The sequence below is a fragment of the Pagrus major genome, chromosome 18, assembly GCF_040436345.1.
Source record: "Pagrus major chromosome 18, Pma_NU_1.0".
NCBI lineage: Eukaryota > Metazoa > Chordata > Actinopteri > Spariformes > Sparidae > Pagrus > Pagrus major.
Window position 1 is genome coordinate 25,848,696 of NC_133232.1, and position 17,279 is coordinate 25,865,974.

Below are 17,279 nucleotides of genomic sequence, written 5' to 3' on the forward strand. Positions count from 1 at the left end.
CGAGGAAGAGGTCTTTGAGTGCATCTTCATGTTCTTTGACAGTCAGCACAGCTTGCTTGGGTGATGTTACCTCCCACTTTGACTGTTTCGGGGTCCGGCACTTCCTCTTCAGCCACTGCTTGGCAGCTAGACAAACCCAGGCAATGACTCTCACCAGTTTGGACAGGCTACTGAATCTTCTCACTTCCACAAGATCTTTAACCCAACCAGTGGGCTTCCTTCTTAGAAGAAGAATTGGGTTTACCACAGGTTTTTCCTCTTGAGTTTCACTCTTTGGACTTTCCTGAGTGGCTTGTAGGTTTTCTTTCTGCTGACTCCTTCTCGCTTGAGCTCTTGTTAATGCACCTGAGAATGCCTTCCTCTGGAGCTTGTTTACAGTCTCCCTGGCATGAGCTGCAACCTCTCCAGCTGATTTTATAGGCCACTCCTCCACTGGCCACATCAGGAACTCTGGTCCATTTTTCCATGTGGAATTCTCCTTTAAATCTTCAGGAGCGCCCCCTCTTGTTATGATGTCAGCTATGTTCAGGTCTCCACGGATCCACCACCAGTCTTGCACTGGTCCAGCCTTCTGGATTTTACCCACTCTATTTGCAAAGAAGGTTTTGTACCCATAACTGACTCTTTGAATGGCTCCCAAGACTGTTTGACTGTCAAGTAGATGGAACCATCTCTCGATCTTCATTCGAGCATGCTTTTCCACATACTTCCTGATCCTGGCTGCGAAGACAGCGCCACAGATCTCAGCTTTTACAGCTTCTCCCTTCTGATCCAGGGGTGTCAGCTTGGCTTTTGATTCAACAAATCGAACCTCAGTGCCTTGACTTGTCTCCCATCTTAAGTACATCACAGCTCCATAGGTTTTGTCACTTCCATCAGAGAATGTGATGCCCCAAGGTTTCCCTTTCCAGCCAGCTGGTGTGAGGCTCCTGTGGAATTTCACCTGTCCAAGCTGCACATATTCTTCAAAACGCTGTATGGCTTCTTCTCTGAGGCTTTCTGAGAGAGGTTGGTCCCAGGTTTCTTGGGTTAGTTTCCCACCCCCTCCCTCTTGGAATGCTTTTCTAACAAGAATTGCTCCCTTCTGTTTGGCAGGTGTAACTAAGCCAATTGGGTCGTACAGTCCAGCTACTTGGCTTAAGAGAGCCCTCCTAGTCAGTGGATTAGGTGTCTCAGTTCTCACCTCCTCCTTGAGAAGATCTTTTCCAACTCTCATCTTCTTCTTCCTTTTGGAAAAGTTAACTGAGGTTAACATGTAGAGCTTGTCTTCATCCATTTGGTAACCGATGCCCAAGGCTTTGTTGTCTTCGTCCCTCATTTGATTTGGAAGAATTAAGGTTCTACCTTGTTTCTTTGTTCGAACCTCCGTCTCCATTCCTTGCCTCCCACTTTGCCCTGACCTGACCCATGGTTTGAGGAAGAAACCTCCAGCTTTCAAGATCTCTTCAACACTTGCTGTGATTTTGTCAAGTCTATTTAGGTCATTGTGGGAGGTTAAGAGGTCATCCACATAACTGTCCTCTTCAATGACTCTGCGTTCATCCTCCAAGTGAATAAAGTTAGGCAGGCGTGCTGTTTCCCTCATAGCCAACTGAGCAATGCAACCAGCAGGTCTGTCCCCAATGTTGACTCTGGTAATTGCATATTCACTTATCTTTTCATCTGGGCTGTCCCTCCAGAGGAACCTGTGAAGATGCATCTCACGCTCCTCCAGCCATACAGAGTTGTACATCTTTTTGATGTCTCCTAGAGCTGCATGCATCCCTTCTCTGAACCTCAGCAGAACAGCTCTGATGGGGTTGAGAACGTCTGGTCCCTTCAGAAGATGATCATTCATACTCACGCCTTTGTATTTCTGGCTACTATTCCATACAATACGAACTGGTGTTGTCACCGAATGAGGGTTTGGCGCCACCAGGTGGCTTACGTACCACACTGGTCCATTCCACTTGTCCATGATGTTGTTGTTGAGTTTTATGGCTGCGCCTCGTTCGACCATCTCATGGATCTGGGTAGCATATGCGACTTTCCAGTCTGGCTCTCTGCTTAGTTGCTTTTCCATCCTTAAGAAACAAGCCTGGACTGCACCTTTGTTGTTTGGGAGAGAGGCTGGATCTACTGTCCAAGGATACTTTGCATCCCAATGTGGAGCTGATGTGTGAGCATCCCCCTTCTTGTAGGTGAGGCCTCCTTTAATGATCTCAAGCTCCCTCTCCTCTGCCAGGGTCATTTCTTTTCCTCCTGGTGGACAGTTTCCACATCGGCATCCTCCACATCTTGGCTCACATGCAGCCCCGATGCTGTCCCAGTGCCACCACTCAAGGAACTCCCGGTTACTGGCAGCTGTAAATTTGGTCTGAGCCATATCCTCCTGCTGTAGCTGGGCTGTGTCAGTTCTTGGACTTGTGATTTCTTCATATTTGACAGCTGCTGTCCTCATGGAGCGAGCAAAGTGTGTTTTAGACTCATATGCTGCAACCTCCACTTCTTCAAACAAGTCGGGATGTGCTCCACCCACTGTCTTCCCCAATGGACCCTCCCACAAGACAAGGTCTCCGATGATTTTTATCCTCTGGGGAGCGAGTCTTCCCTCTCGGTGGCTAATGAGAAGTTCGATCTCTTCTGGCCTTTCCAATTCTTTAAGTTTGACTTCTGGGAAGAATTTTTTCAACTTCTCAGGTTCAATTACTTGATGCACTCTGGCTATTTCATCCAAGCCGTAGCAGACCATTTCATGAGCTCTCTCTGTTCCTTTAGGAGTCTTGACTCTGACTTTGAGGAGATACCTTTGTGTGTTCACCTCCATGGTCATTCCACCAACCCCATGCACAACTAAAGTTATTTTCTCACTTCTTAACCTCAGTCTTTCAGCAGCCTTATGGGTGATGTAGTTTGTATCTGACGCAAGGTCAATTAAAGTCCCAATCTTCTGCCCTGCGTTTGCAGTGACTTGCATCAACATCATGACAACAGGAAGTTCACAGAGCCCATTTCTCTGCAGTAGCTCAGACTGGCCTGAAGCATCAAGTGACGCTGCAGTTTTGTTGGTGTTGGTGAAAGCCTTTCTACATCGATCTGCCATTTCTGGGGAAAGTTCAGACAAGATCTCTTCTTGTTCCTCCGTTAGTTTGCTTTCACCTTTGCCGTCTTTTCCACTCTTTCTCTCTTCCCCTCTTTTGACTTCTCCTTTCGGGCAGAGGAAAAAATGATGGTCTGGGGCACCACCTCCCCTTTTACAGTCTTTATTTCTGCATAGGAAAGTGTCTCTGCAGTATCCATCCTCATCATGGCATCCGAGACATTTTCTGCATGCTCCCAGCTTTCTCAATACAGCTTTCTTTTCAGGTAGCTTAAGTCTTTTGAACTTTCTACAGAAGAAGATTTTGTTGTTGTGCCCACTATCACCACAGACACCACATACATCATCAAGCTCTTCTTTCTTTGTGGTTTTTGTTGAGGCAATCTTTCTGTCATACTTCTTGTCTGAACGATCTGATTTCTCCATCTTCTCCACAGTTCTGAGCTGTTCAAGTCTCTCTAGTATTTCTTCTTGACTTTTCAGGAACTTCAGGAGCATGTTAAAGTGGTTGTCTGATGTGACATTGTTTCTGGGTTCAACCATGAACATCAACCAGTCTCTTTTAATAAAGTCAGGCAACTTGCTTTCAATGGATCTAATTACCAGTGGGTTCTTTATGGCTCCAGAGTTTCCTAACTCTGTGAGATCTGCTAGGGCCTTCTCCACTGACTGTATGAGGTCAATGACCTTTCTTGGCTGGTTCCCCTTCACATGTGGCATCTTCTCCAGCTCTTCAAGGATTTCCACAGTGATGGTTGACTTGTTGCCATATCGGTTCTCTAGGACTCTGAATATGTCATTGGCAGTGGTGTAGCTTGAAAGTCTGAGGTCTTTTGAGATTTTGTCATCCACACTCTCCAAGAGTTGAATTTTCTTAACTTCAGTTGATCCGGATGGCTCTCCCTGCTTTTGCAGGCTTTCCCAGTCTTTCCTCCATCTGTGATATTCTCTCTTGCTTCCATTGAAGATAGGTAGAGTGGTTGGCTTGATTCTTACTATTGGTGTGGATGTTGCCGGTTGGGGTGGTAGTTTCACTCCTGTGCCTTGCTCTTTGATCGTCCGTGCAGTGGCAAATTCAGCTTTCCTTAATTCAAGCCTGTAGTAGGATGCTCTTACGTCCTTGACTCTTCCATCTAATTCATCCTTTAATTCCACAGGGATCCATCTCTCCCATGTTAACATTGCTGAGATGGCCTCTTTTATTCTCTTGTCCAAGAGAGCGAGGTGCACTTCATAGCCCTCTAAATTGGCACTTTCCACAGGTACATCAGCTGCTATATCATTGGCTTTTTCTGCTTCCAGGATTGCCACAAGAAGTTCACTTTTCCCATACCTCGACCACAGGTTTGTTTGAACAATGTCTCTTATTTCTGCCAACTTTGTTTCGCCTTCTTTTACAGACCTATCAATGTCGGCCTCTTGCTGTTCATCAAGACCTGCTTCTTCATCCTCAGTCTTAATGTCAGCCTCCAGTCCAATCCTGTAGTCCTCATTGGCATCGAGCATCTTTCTGAAACAGTCTGAAAGCTTAGTGAATTCCTCCTTTAACTCCACTTGAAGCATGCTGCTTGCTCCTCTTGAAATGAAGTTGGCTTGTCTGGTGAAGCTGCTTTTTGCAGTGGTCCTCTCCTTTTTGAGCTGCTGGACCGACTTCCCCAGGGCATCTTCCGCCATCTTGACTTCCTCTGCATCAACAGCTTATTTCTGGATCTGAAGCCGTTTATCTTCAGGGCCAGGCCGCTCCGCGTGGTTTACAACTGTCAAGTTCTCCTCCAGTTCAATTTCCAAAGGACACAGGGACAACTCAAATTTGTGACTCAATCTTTTATTTTCCTTTTGGCTTTGTCAGTCGATTGGTCTTTTCAGTTAATTAGGTTGTAAACCTTTAAAGACAGAAACAAAAGTTAACATTTTAATTAAACATTTTAATTAAACATTTTTAATGAATTTTAGATGAATTCAAACAATTAAATATTTTAAATGTATTCAAACATTTAATTAAACATTTTAAATGAATCCAAACATTTAACTAAACATTTCAAATGAACCTAAATATTCAATTAAGCATTTTAAATGAATTTCCCAAATTTTTAGTAAAGTTTTAACATTTAACAGAATTTTAACATTTTTAACTTTGTATTATCCTTTTGTACCTTATACTAGTTTTCCAAACTCAAAATGATATATTGTTTTAGCACAAACTCATTTACCACAAAATCAATTAAGTCACTGCTGCAATGTGTTTCTTAACCAATCTACAGTTAACATAAACTTGAACATATTGAGCAGCATTTCAAACACCATGAAATTAAATAAACATTTCACCGACCATTGGCGTCTTTAGACTGAACCTTTGAGTGAACTTGCCGCTTCTTCTCTCTGAAGTTTGTTTCTCTGAATGACTGAGATCCTCCATGTCATCACAGGTGCTCCAAATCAGTCACAATGACTGATGATCAAGTAACCAGCAGCCAGTTTGCTGCTGCTGGTGCACTCTGGGAAGTGTAGTTGACCCATTCCTGAGATTCAGCTCAACAATTGTGTTTCGATGGACTCAATCTCAGTACGCCCACCTCTTTCTGTTTCTCTCTCTCACTCACTCACTCACTCACTCACTCACTCACTCACTCACTCACTCACTCACTGACTAACCCACTCACTCACACACGCGCACGCACGCACACACACACACACACACACACACACACACACACACACACACACACACACACACACACACACACACACACACACACGTGTTCATTGTGACCACTCTGTAAATTGTTTGGTCAACAAACCAAAAGCTAAATTAGGCAGCTCTTTTGTTTTTTGTCTTTTTTTTTTTGTCATCTCTCTATCTTTCTGGCCTCAAAGTTGCTCTCTTTTTTGGAAGAAGTCTTTCGATTTCAGCTCCTCGTGTCTCTGTCTATGGTGCTGAACACAGTTCGGTCTCCTGCTGCATTAGTTCGTGTCATTTCACCGTCTTCTTCAGTGTTGTCGTGTGTACACATATTGCTACGGTGCATGATTATTCAAAACACATTTTATACGGTAAACGATTCCTTACATTTGCCTTTTCCAACAATAAACAGAATAAAATAATTAGTTCTCCTTTCATAGTTATTGTAAGGCAGTCTTGAAGTCCTTTTGTCATTTTGTTTAAGGATTTATATTGTACCTTGTAAAGGTTTCTCATTATAACCCGTTTGTAGGTGTAATACTTTCTAGTGTTATATCTCAACAAATACTGAAGGTGTCAGTGTGCACTAATAAACGAGATTGAACGTTCACTCCCCACCCTTTTATGTCGACAGATTTAAAGCAGATTCCAGTATTGTGCTGCACTGGACGACATACACTTCATACTATTACTCCCGTATAATCCATTTCGAAGATCTGCAGATACTACTAATGCGTGATTGATATATTTTATTGACCAATTAAATGTTGGTTGGGTTTGTTGTCGTCGTAACAATGGTATGTAGCAGATTTGCGCTGCTCTGCGGCCTTGCTTTTATTTTCCTTGTCCTCCACCCCGTCTATGGAGACGTGAGCTACTCTATCCCGGAGGAGATGAAACGTGGATCTGTGATTGGAAATATCGCTAAGGATCTGGGACTTGATTTGGGCAGACTGTCTGCTCGCAAGGCGCGTATCGATACTGAGGATAACAACGTCCAGTACTGCAGCGTTAACTTCAACACCGGAGACTTGATCGTTCAAGAGAGGATTGACAGAGAAGGGCTTTGTGCGAAAAAAGCATCGTGTGTTCTGAAACAGGAGCTCGTACTGGAAAATCCTTTAGAGCTGCGCCGTATTAGTATCCGTGTTCAAGATATCAACGATAATTCACCGCAGTTTAAAGAGGAGTCACTTAAGATTGAAATTCGGGAATCGGCGGACAAGGGTGCACGATTTCTTCTTGGAGAGGCGCACGATGGAGACATTGGAGAAAATGCTGTTCAGGGCTACTCACTTCAGCAGAATGATCATTTCAAATTAAATGTAAACACAAAAGCGGGAGGACGAAAATATGGTGAATTAGTCTTAGACAAAGAATTAGACAGAGAGGACAAAAAAGAGATTATGTTATTGCTTACCGCGTTCGATGGTGGCTCTCCTCAGAGATCAGGTAGTGTAGTCATACACGTCGCTGTGCTGGATGCTAATGATAATGTACCAGTGTTCAGTCAGACTGTTTATAAAGCCAGTCTGCCAGAAAACTCTCCTCTGCATACATCGGTGATCACAGTGAGTGCTACTGATGCTGACGAGGGTTTAAATAGCGAAATTACATATGAATTTGATCATGTTTCAGATGAAAATAACAACGTCTTTTCCTTAGACCCTAAATCTGGAGAGGTGAGAGTAGCTGGAGCTATTGATTATGAGAAAGTGTCATCCTATGAAATGCAGATAAGTGCAAAAGATGGTCTGGGATTAGTGTCATACGCAACATTAATAATTGAGATTACTGACGTAAATGACAACGCACCTGTTATATATCTAAAATCACTGTCTAGCCCCATACCAGAGAGCGTGCCACCTGGTATAGAGGTGGGCATCATTAACGTGCAGGACAGAGACTCAGAGAGTAACAAACAGGTCCGCTGCTCAATTCAGCAAGGAGCCCCTTTTAAGTTGGTTCCTTCTATTAAAAACTATTATTCTCTGGTGACCACAGGACAACTGGATCGTGAACTAGTGTCTGATTACAACATTACAATCACTGCCACTGACGAGGGCTCTCCACCTCTGTCGTCCTCTAAAACTGTTCAGTTATCTGTAGCAGACATCAACGACAACCCACCTGTGTTTGAGGATCAGTCGTACAGCGCATATGTGAGTGAAAATAACAAACCTGGCTCCACTTTATGTTCCGTTACTGCTCGAGACCCCGACTGGAGACAAAACGGTACAGTGATTTATTCTCTGTTACCCGGTGAGGTGAACGGTGCCCCGGTGTCCTCCTATCTGTCTGTTAACGGAGACACGGGGGTGATCCACGCTGTGAGGTCGTTTGATTATGAACAGTTCAGGAGTTTTAAAGTGCAGGTGATGGCCAGAGACAACGGTTCTCCTCCTCTCAGCAGCAACGTGACCGTCAGTGTGTTCGTATCGGATGTGAATGACAACTCTCCTCAGATATTGTACCCCGCCCCGGAGGGCAACTCCTTCATGACCGAGCTGGTCCCCAAAGCTGCACACGGAGGCTCTCTGGTGTCCAAAGTGATAGCAGTGGACGCGGACTCCGGACAGAACGCCTGGCTGTCCTATCATATAGTGAAATCCACTGATCCGGGACTTTTCACTATTGGTGTCCACAGCGGAGAGATCAGGACACAGCGGGACATTTCTGAATCTGACAGCATGAAACAGAACCTTATTGTGGCAGTGAAAGATAACGGACAGCCCTCTCTGTCTGCCACCTGTTCCATGTATTTACTTATTTCTGATAACTTGGCTGAGGTGCCAGAACTGAAGGACATTTCTTATGATGAGAAGAATTCCAAACTGACCTCTTATCTGATCATCGCGCTGGTGTCTGTATCCACCTTTTTCCTGACCTTCATCATCATCATCCTGGGTGTGAGGTTTTGTCGCAGGAGAAAGCCCAGACTGTTGTTTGATGGAGCAGTCGCCATCCCCAGCGCTTATCTCCCACCTAATTACGCAGATGTTGACGGCACAGGAACTTTACGCAGCGCTTACAACTATGACGCATACCTGACAACAGGATCTAGAACCAGTGACTTTAAGTTTGTGACATCTTACAATGACAACACACTGCCTGCTGACCAGACTCTGAGGAAAAGTCCATCAGACTTTGCAGATGTGTTTGGAGATTGTGATGCTTCTCCTGAGGTAGGAACGCATTTCATTTCACTGAACTTGTGACATACATCCTGAAGAAGCCATGCTTGTGTTTTTCTCTGACTCTATTCAATCGTATTGTTAAATAGTTAACTTTCTTGTTTTTCTAATTGTCGACCTTGAACGAGATACAGTTTCGGGCAGTTTAGCATGTGTATTATCGACATTGGTTGTCTCTTTAGTTGCAGATTTACTGATCATTTTCTTGAGTTAGGACTGGAGTAAATCCTTTTCAAGCGGTTTCACGCCGTTCTTTGGCCAGATTTTTAAACGTTGCCCAAGTATTTTACATTCAAGTGCATTGCATTAGCATTTTTGCATCTCACATCCGTGAACCCTTGTTGAGTAAGTCTGTTGAAATAATGGGGAATGTCTATCTATTTATTCCTTTTCAGTCATCCGCTCATGTGGTTTTCATTCCTTGCTGCTTATTTGTATTTTGGTCCCTCTTTCTCAAACCCTTTAATTGAAACTTCACCTGTAGTGCATATATTTTAAATTGTATGTTTGTTTTTTTTTGTTTTTTTGTTGTTGTTGTTGTTTTGCCAAATAATGTGATAAGTTACGGAAAAGCATGCAAATAAGTTACATAGTCTCGTCTTCTCTTTGTGTTGCTTTGTTTACCCAGCGCTGATGTGTTCGCCTCTGTGTCTTTAGTAGAGTTAGTGGAGCTGCATGAAGTGCTTTGTGTCGCTGTCCTTGGTGCTGAACCTCGCTGTTGCTCTGTTGATACGTTTTCAAGGACAACTTACTGTGTATTTGTCCTGTGTTTTTAATTTACCTCATTTAAAATTATAAACATGCTTCCCTTTCCTTATATTCAGACATACATCTTCCACTTTTTAAATTACATTAACATTATTCCTCTCCATGATGTTGGAGGTGGTGGAAATACTTGTCTGTTTAGTCAGTAAAGTTTGATGCATTTAATTGCCTCCCAATATCCTTTGATTGACTTCGATTATAAAGTTAATTACGAAAGAAGTGTGCGTTTCAAACCAACGTAAAAAGTGCACATCTTTCATTTAAAAAAAGATAAAGTAATTGTTTGGCACGTAATTGATCTATTAATTTTAATATTCAACAATCGCAGCATGGCTGACTTTAATCTCAAATAAAAGACGATTATTGTCCATTATAATCAGTATAGTTGGTGCACTAGTTGATTTTATTGATCTAACACCAACATCTCTTGAAAACATTTGTCTGAGTTAACCCAGCATCTACTCGAAGAGACATACACACAGAAATAGAGACAGACTGTTGGACTTCTCTTGAGCTTGTCTCTCTACGGAATATTTATACCAGAATAAAAGCTTCAAGGCCAGGCTCTCAGATAGTGGGAATTGTTAAACTTAGTAAAGTGACCAATATTATATACAGTATGTAGCGCGGTACAATACGAAATCAGTTTTTAGTCACACATTATTTAACATAAACATATGTAGACTTATCTCTTAATGAATGAATCCAATCCAACGAATGAATTATTTCAAAATAAACTGCTATATTTCACTTGTACTCAGGGTGTCAGTATAGACCAGCTTAAGACTCAAATGTTCATTCTGCTTTGCACACCACCCAGTATTTGTATCGACCATCCCTGTGCTCCTTACAGGCTTCAACAAAGACGGTGAATGCTCGGATGATACATATGTTGATCCAATAACGTATTTAATGCTTGAAACGACCGTGTTTTAAGTGGTGTGATAGCCTACTGACTGAGGATGATGCATGTGCGGAGCGTTCTTCAAAGCTACGGCTTTATCCTTTTCTTTGTTGTGGTGCACTACGCACAAGGAGACCTGAGCTATTCCGTACAGGAGGAGCTCAAGCGCGGATCTGTTATCGGAAATATCGCCAAGGATCTCGGACTGGATATGGGGAGACTTTCTGCTCGCAAAGCTCGTGTTGACATGGAAGAAAACGACAGACAATATATCGGAATTAACCTTCGAAGCGGGGATTTAGTCGTTGCGGAGAGAATCGACAGAGAGGAGCATTGTGGAGAAAAGCCTTCGTGTGTTCTCAAATTCGAGTTGCTGTTAGAGAATCCATTGGAGCTGCACCGGTTGTCCCTGCAGGTGCAAGATGTGAACGACAATGCACCAAATTTCCCAAAGGATATTATTAAGCTGGAAATTACAGAGTCAGCTGCCAAAGGAGCTAGGTATCGTATCAATGCCGCACAAGATGCAGATATAGGCAAGAACTCGGTTGAAAGCTACATTTTGGAACAAAATTCTCACTTTGTGTTCAGTATTCAGACGACAAGTGCTGGCAGTAAATATGGTGAGTTGGTTTTAGATAAAGAATTAGACCGAGAGGAGCAGCAGGAAATGAAATTATTACTCACAGCTGTAGATGGTGGCTCTCCTCAGAGATCCGGGACAGTAGTCATACACGTCATTGTCCTGGATGCTAATGATAACGCCCCAGTGTTCACTGAGGCCGTATATACAGCCACGTTACCAGAAAACTCACCTATGAAAACTCCAGTTATCACTGTGAGTGCATCAGATGCAGACGAAGGTGTTAATGGAGAGGTTACATATGAATTTAGCCGACTCTCTGATAAATCACAAAAGCTTTTTTCACTCGATGACAAAACTGGAGAGATCAGTGTGTCAGGTGACATAGATTATGAAGAGGGACGCAAATATGAAGTGTTTGTTGAGGCTAAAGATGGTTATGGTCTCTCTTCAGAAGCAAAGGTGATAATTGACATCACTGATGTGAATGACAACGCACCTGTTATATATCTAAAATCACTGACTAACCCCATACCTGAGAACGCGTCACCTGGTACAGAGGTGGGCATCATTAACGTGCAGGACAGAGACTCAGAGAGTAACAAACAGGTCCGCTGCTCCATTCAGCAAGGAGCCCCTTTTAAGTTGGTTCCTTCTATTAAAAACTATTATTCTCTGGTGACCACAGGGCAACTGGACCGTGAACTAGTGTCTGATTACAACATTACAATCACCGCAACTGACGAGGGCTCTCCACCTCTGTCCTCCTCTAAAACTGTTCAGTTATCTGTAGCAGACATCAACGACAACCCACCTGTGTTTGAGGATCAGTCGTACAGCGCATATGTGAGTGAAAATAACAAACCTGGCTCCACTTTATGTTCCGTTACTGCTCGAGACCCCGACTGGAGACAAAACGGTACAGTGATTTATTCTCTGTTACCCGGTGAGGTGAACGGTGCCCCGGTGTCGTCCTATCTGTCTGTTAACGGAGACACGGGGGTGATCCACGCTGTGAGGTCGTTTGATTATGAGCAGTTCAGGAGTTTTAAAGTGCAGGTGATGGCCAGAGACAACGGTTCTCCTCCTCTCAGCAGCAACGTGACCGTCAGTGTGTTCGTATCGGATGTGAATGACAACTCTCCTCAGATACTGTACCCCGCCCCGGAGGGCAACTCCTTCATGACCGAGCTGGTCCCCAAAGCTGCACACGGAGGCTCTCTGGTGTCCAAAGTGATAGCGGTGGACGCGGACTCCGGACAGAACGCCTGGCTGTCCTATCATATAGTGAAATCCACTGATCCGGGACTTTTCAGTATTGGTGTCCACAGCGGAGAGATCAGGACACAGCGGGACATTTCTGAATCTGACAGCATGAAACAGAACCTTATTGTGGCAGTGAAAGATAACGGACAGCCCTCTCTCTCTGCCACCTGTTCCATGTATTTACTTATTTCTGATAACTTGGCTGAGGTGCCAGAACTGAAGGACATTTCTTATGATGAGAAGAATTCCAAACTGACCTCTTATCTGATCATCGCGCTGGTGTCCGTGTCCACCTTTTTCCTGACCTTCATCATCATCATCCTCGGTGTGAGGTTTTGTCGCAGGAGAAAGCCCAGACTGTTGTTTGATGGAGCAGTCGCCATCCCCAGCGCTTATCTCCCTCCTAATTACGCAGATGTTGACGGCACAGGAACTTTACGCAGCGCTTACAACTATGACGCATACCTGACAACAGGATCTAGAACCAGTGACTTTAAGTTTGTGACATCTTACAATGACAACACACTGCCTGCTGACCAGACTCTGAGGAAAAGTCCATCAGACTTTGCAGATGTGTTTGGAGATTGTGATGGTTCTCCTGAGGTAGGAACATATTTCATTTCACTGAACACGTATTTTCCAACCTGACGAAGCCATGCTTGTCTTTTACTTGGACTCTTTTCAGTTGTATTGTTCTCCTGTGGTGATGGAGTTGGTTACACACGCTTTTAATATGTTTTATGATTTCATGATGTAGGCCACAAACTTTGGATTGAGATTAGATTTTCCGACGTTTTTACATTTTCATGATATAGCCAAATACCTTTACAGCACAAAGTTAGCAAGCCCCAGTTGCTAGTAAAATATGCATGCGGCTGGTTGATCTTTTTGTTTCACCAGCCAAATCATACAATTGTTTGAGGTAATAACGCATCAATAATTCAGAAAAAGAATTGTCTTTAACGTTGTATCCAGATAATTCAACTTATGTGGACATTTGAGTAGAGGTTGTTGGTCTAGTTTTCGTATTATTTCCCCCAAAGCGTTCTGTTTAACACAGCCTCGGAGTCTCTACTTTTGTCTCTTGAGTAGAGCTACAACTCCTTCTGTTTTTGTGTCACTGTCCTTGGTGCTGAAGTTCGCTGTTGCTTGTTTGATGTCTGTCATGAGCAACTTACATCTGTCTTATTGTCTCACATTTTAAGTGTTTTACATCACCGTCTGACACTTGTTATTCCCCTTCTGTTACAATCCCCCAAATTAAATTCAACTTGAAAACATAACTTATCCTATCAGTGCTACATAACAGGCATTCTGTCGCTCTACTGCTGTTGGGTTGTTTGACTGAATCATCTGTTTTTAATAAGATCTTGATATGTAATTTAACAGGTGTTTGGAGGACTCTGGAGGCAGATTGTTGCATGTTTCACTACAACATAATTTATTAGAATCTGTTTAATTCCAATTGCAGATGGCGAGAGAAGGAAAATGAGTTTTGCTTCGAAGCAAACTTCTTGTATTTACCTTGTAACACTAAAGAAAATTATATATAGGGAAATACTGTTTAACATTTGCTGAATGTTTTCTTTCTACTATTGCAGAAAGACAACAGAGACATAATCCTGTCTATCAACCCGTATTACACAAACAACACGCCTCTCATTTAACTTGGAAACGATATAAAGCTATTTAGCGTGTCCTCACATTTTTTACAAGCTTCATTATAACTCGTTTTCATTTAAACATTGAGGCCACACGACCTGATGATGTGGTAAGAAAATGTACATCACTTTTATAAAACTGCTATGTTTCATTTTCACTCAAGGTGTCAGTATAGACCAGCTCAGGAGTCAAATATTCAGTCAGCTTTGCACACCACCCAACATTTGTGTCGACCATCCCTGTGTTCTGTGTCTTCAGCACCGACGACAAAGGCCTGGACGACATTCATCGACTGAATCACGTATTTTAATGTTCGAAACTGACGTGTTTTAGTTCATGTAGTGCTGTGTGAGGATGATGCATTTACGGAGCGTTCTTGAAAGCTACGGCTTTGTCTTTTTCTTTGTTGTGGTGCACTACGCACACGGAGACCTGAGTTATTCCGTACAGGAGGAGCTCAAGCGCGGATCTGTTATCGGAAATATCGCCAAGGATCTCGGACTGGAGGTGGGAAGACTGTCTGCTCGCAAAGCTCGTGTTGACATGGAAGAAAACGACGGACAATATATCGGAATTAACCTTCGAAGCGGGGATTTAGTCGTTGCGGAGAGGATCGACAGAGAGGAGCATTGTGGAGAAAAGCCTTCGTGTGTTCTCAAATTCGAGTTGTTGTTAGAGAATCCATTGGAGCTGCACCGGTTGTCCCTGCAGGTGCAAGATATAAACGACAATGCGCCAATTTTCCCGAAGGATACCGTGAAGCTGGAAATTAGAGAATCAGCTGACAAAGGAGCTAGGTATCGTATTAATGCAGCACAAGATGCAGATATAGGCAAGAACTCGGTTGAAAGCTACATTTTGGAACAAAACCCTCACTTTGTGTTCAGTATTCAAACGACAGGTGCTGCCAGTAGATATGGTGAGTTGGTTTTAGATAAAGAATTAGACCGAGAGGAGCAGCAGGAAATGAAATTATTACTCACAGCTGTAGATGGTGGCTCTCCTCAGAGATCCGGGACAGTAGTCATACACGTCATTGTCCTGGATGCTAATGATAACGCCCCAGTGTTTACTGAGGCCGTATATACAGCCACGTTACCAGAAAACTCACCTATGAAAACTCCAGTTATCACTGTGAGAGCATCAGATGCAGACGACGGTGTTAATGGAGAGGTTACATATGAATTTAGCAGAATTTCTGATAAATTACAAAAGCTTTTTTCACTCGATGACAAAACTGGAGAGATCAGTGTGACAGGTGACATAGATTATGAGGAAGGACGCAAATATGAAGTGTTTGTTGAGGCCAAAGATGGTTATGGTCTATCTTCAGATGCAAAGGTGATTATTGACATCACTGATGTGAATGACAACGCACCTGTTATATATCTAAAATCACTGACTAACCCCATACCTGAGAACGTGTCACCTGGTACTGAGGTGGGCATCATTAACGTGCAGGACAGAGACTCAGAGAGTAACAGACAGGTCCGCTGCTCCATTCAGCAAGGAGCCCCTTTTAAGTTGGTTCCTTCTATTAAAAACTATTATTCTCTGGTGACCACAGGACAACTGGACCGTGAACTAGTGTCTGATTACAACATTACAATCACTGCCACTGACGAGGGCTCTCCACCTCTGTCCTCCTCTAAAACTGTTCAGTTATCTGTAGCAGACATCAACGACAACCCACCTGTGTTTGAGGAACAGTCGTACAGCGCATATGTGAGTGAAAATAACAAACCTGGCTCCACTTTATGTTCCGTTACTGCTCGAGACCCCGACTGGAGACAAAACGGTACAGTGATTTATTCTCTATTACCCGGTGAGGTGAACGGTGCCCCGGTGTCCTCCTATCTGTCTGTTAACGGAGACACGGGGGTGATCCACGCTGTGAGGTCGTTTGATTATGAACAGTTCAGGAGTTTTAAAGTGCAGGTGATGGCCAGAGACAACGGTTCTCCTCCTCTCAGCAGCAACGTGACCGTCAGTGTGTTCATATCGGATGTGAATGACAACTCTCCTCAGGTATTGTACCCCGCCCCGGAGGGCAACTCCTTCATGACGGAGCTGGTCCCCAAAGCTGCACACGGAGGCTCTCTGGTGTCCAAAGTGATAGCGGTGGACGCGGACTCCGGACAGAACGCCTGGCTGTCCTATCAAATAGTGAAATCCACTGATCCTGGACTTTTCACTATTGGTGTCCACAGCGGAGAGATCAGGACACAGCGGGACATTTCTGAATCTGACAGCATGAAACAGAACCTTATTGTGGCAGTGAAAGATAACGGGCAGCCCTCTCTGTCTGCCACCTGTTCCATGTATTTACTTATTTCTGATAACTTGGCTGAGGTGCCAGAACTGAAGGACATTTCTTATGATGAGAAGAATTCCAAACTGACTTCTTATCTGATCATCGCGCTGGTGTCTGTGTCCACCTTTTTCCTGACCTTCATCATCATCATCCTGGGTGTGAGGTTTTGTCGCAGGAGAAAGCCCAGGCTGTTGTTTGATGGAGCAGTCGCCATCCCCAGCGCTTATCTCCCTCCTAATTACGCAGATGTTGACGGCACAGGAACTTTACGCAGCGCTTACAACTATGACGCATACCTGACAACCGGATCTAGAACCAGTGACTTTAAGTTTGTGACATCTTACAATGACAACACACTGCCTGCTGACCAGACTCTGAGGAAAAGTCCATCAGACTTTGCAGATGTATTTGGAGATTGTGATGGTTCTCCTGAGGTAGGAACACATTTCATTTCACTGAACTCGTATTTTCCAACCTGACGAAGCCATGCTTGTCTTTTACTCGGACTCTTTTCAGTTGTATTGTTCCCATGTGGTGATGGAGTTGGTTACACACGCTTTTAATATGTTATATGATTTCATGATGTAGGCCACAAACTTTGGACTGAGATTAGCTTTTTCGACGTTTTTACATTTTCAAGATATAGCCAAATACTTTTACAGCACAAAGTTAGCAAGCCCCAGTTGCTGGTAAAATATGCATGCGGCTCGTTGATCTTTCTGTCTCACCAGCCAAATCATACAATTGTTTGAAGTAATAACGCATCAATAATCCAGAGAAATAATTTTCTTTAACGTCGTATGCAGATATTTCAAGTTATGTGGACATTTGA

The 17,279-nt window shown here is 43.5% G+C and overlaps 3 protein-coding genes across 3 annotated transcripts; all 3 read left to right on the forward strand.

Annotated features, from left to right (window-relative positions):
- The first annotated feature begins 6,553 nt into the window (after positions 1–6,553).
- On the forward strand, positions 6,554–8,977 carry LOC141012987 (protocadherin gamma-A11-like). The gene has a single exon (XM_073486527.1). The coding sequence runs from the start codon at positions 6,554–6,556 to the stop codon at positions 8,975–8,977; it is 2,424 nt and encodes an 807-aa protein (XP_073342628.1).
- Positions 8,978–10,683: 1,706 nt separating this feature from the next.
- Positions 10,684–13,119, forward strand: LOC141012988 (protocadherin beta-15-like). The gene has a single exon (XM_073486528.1). The coding sequence runs from the start codon at positions 10,684–10,686 to the stop codon at positions 13,117–13,119; it is 2,436 nt and encodes an 811-aa protein (XP_073342629.1).
- Positions 13,120–14,490: 1,371 nt separating this feature from the next.
- On the forward strand, positions 14,491–16,926 carry LOC141012989 (protocadherin beta-15-like). Its single transcript, XM_073486529.1, has one exon. It carries the CDS (start codon positions 14,491–14,493, stop codon positions 16,924–16,926), a length of 2,436 nt encoding a protein of 811 aa, XP_073342630.1.
- Positions 16,927–17,279: the final 353 nt, after the last annotated feature.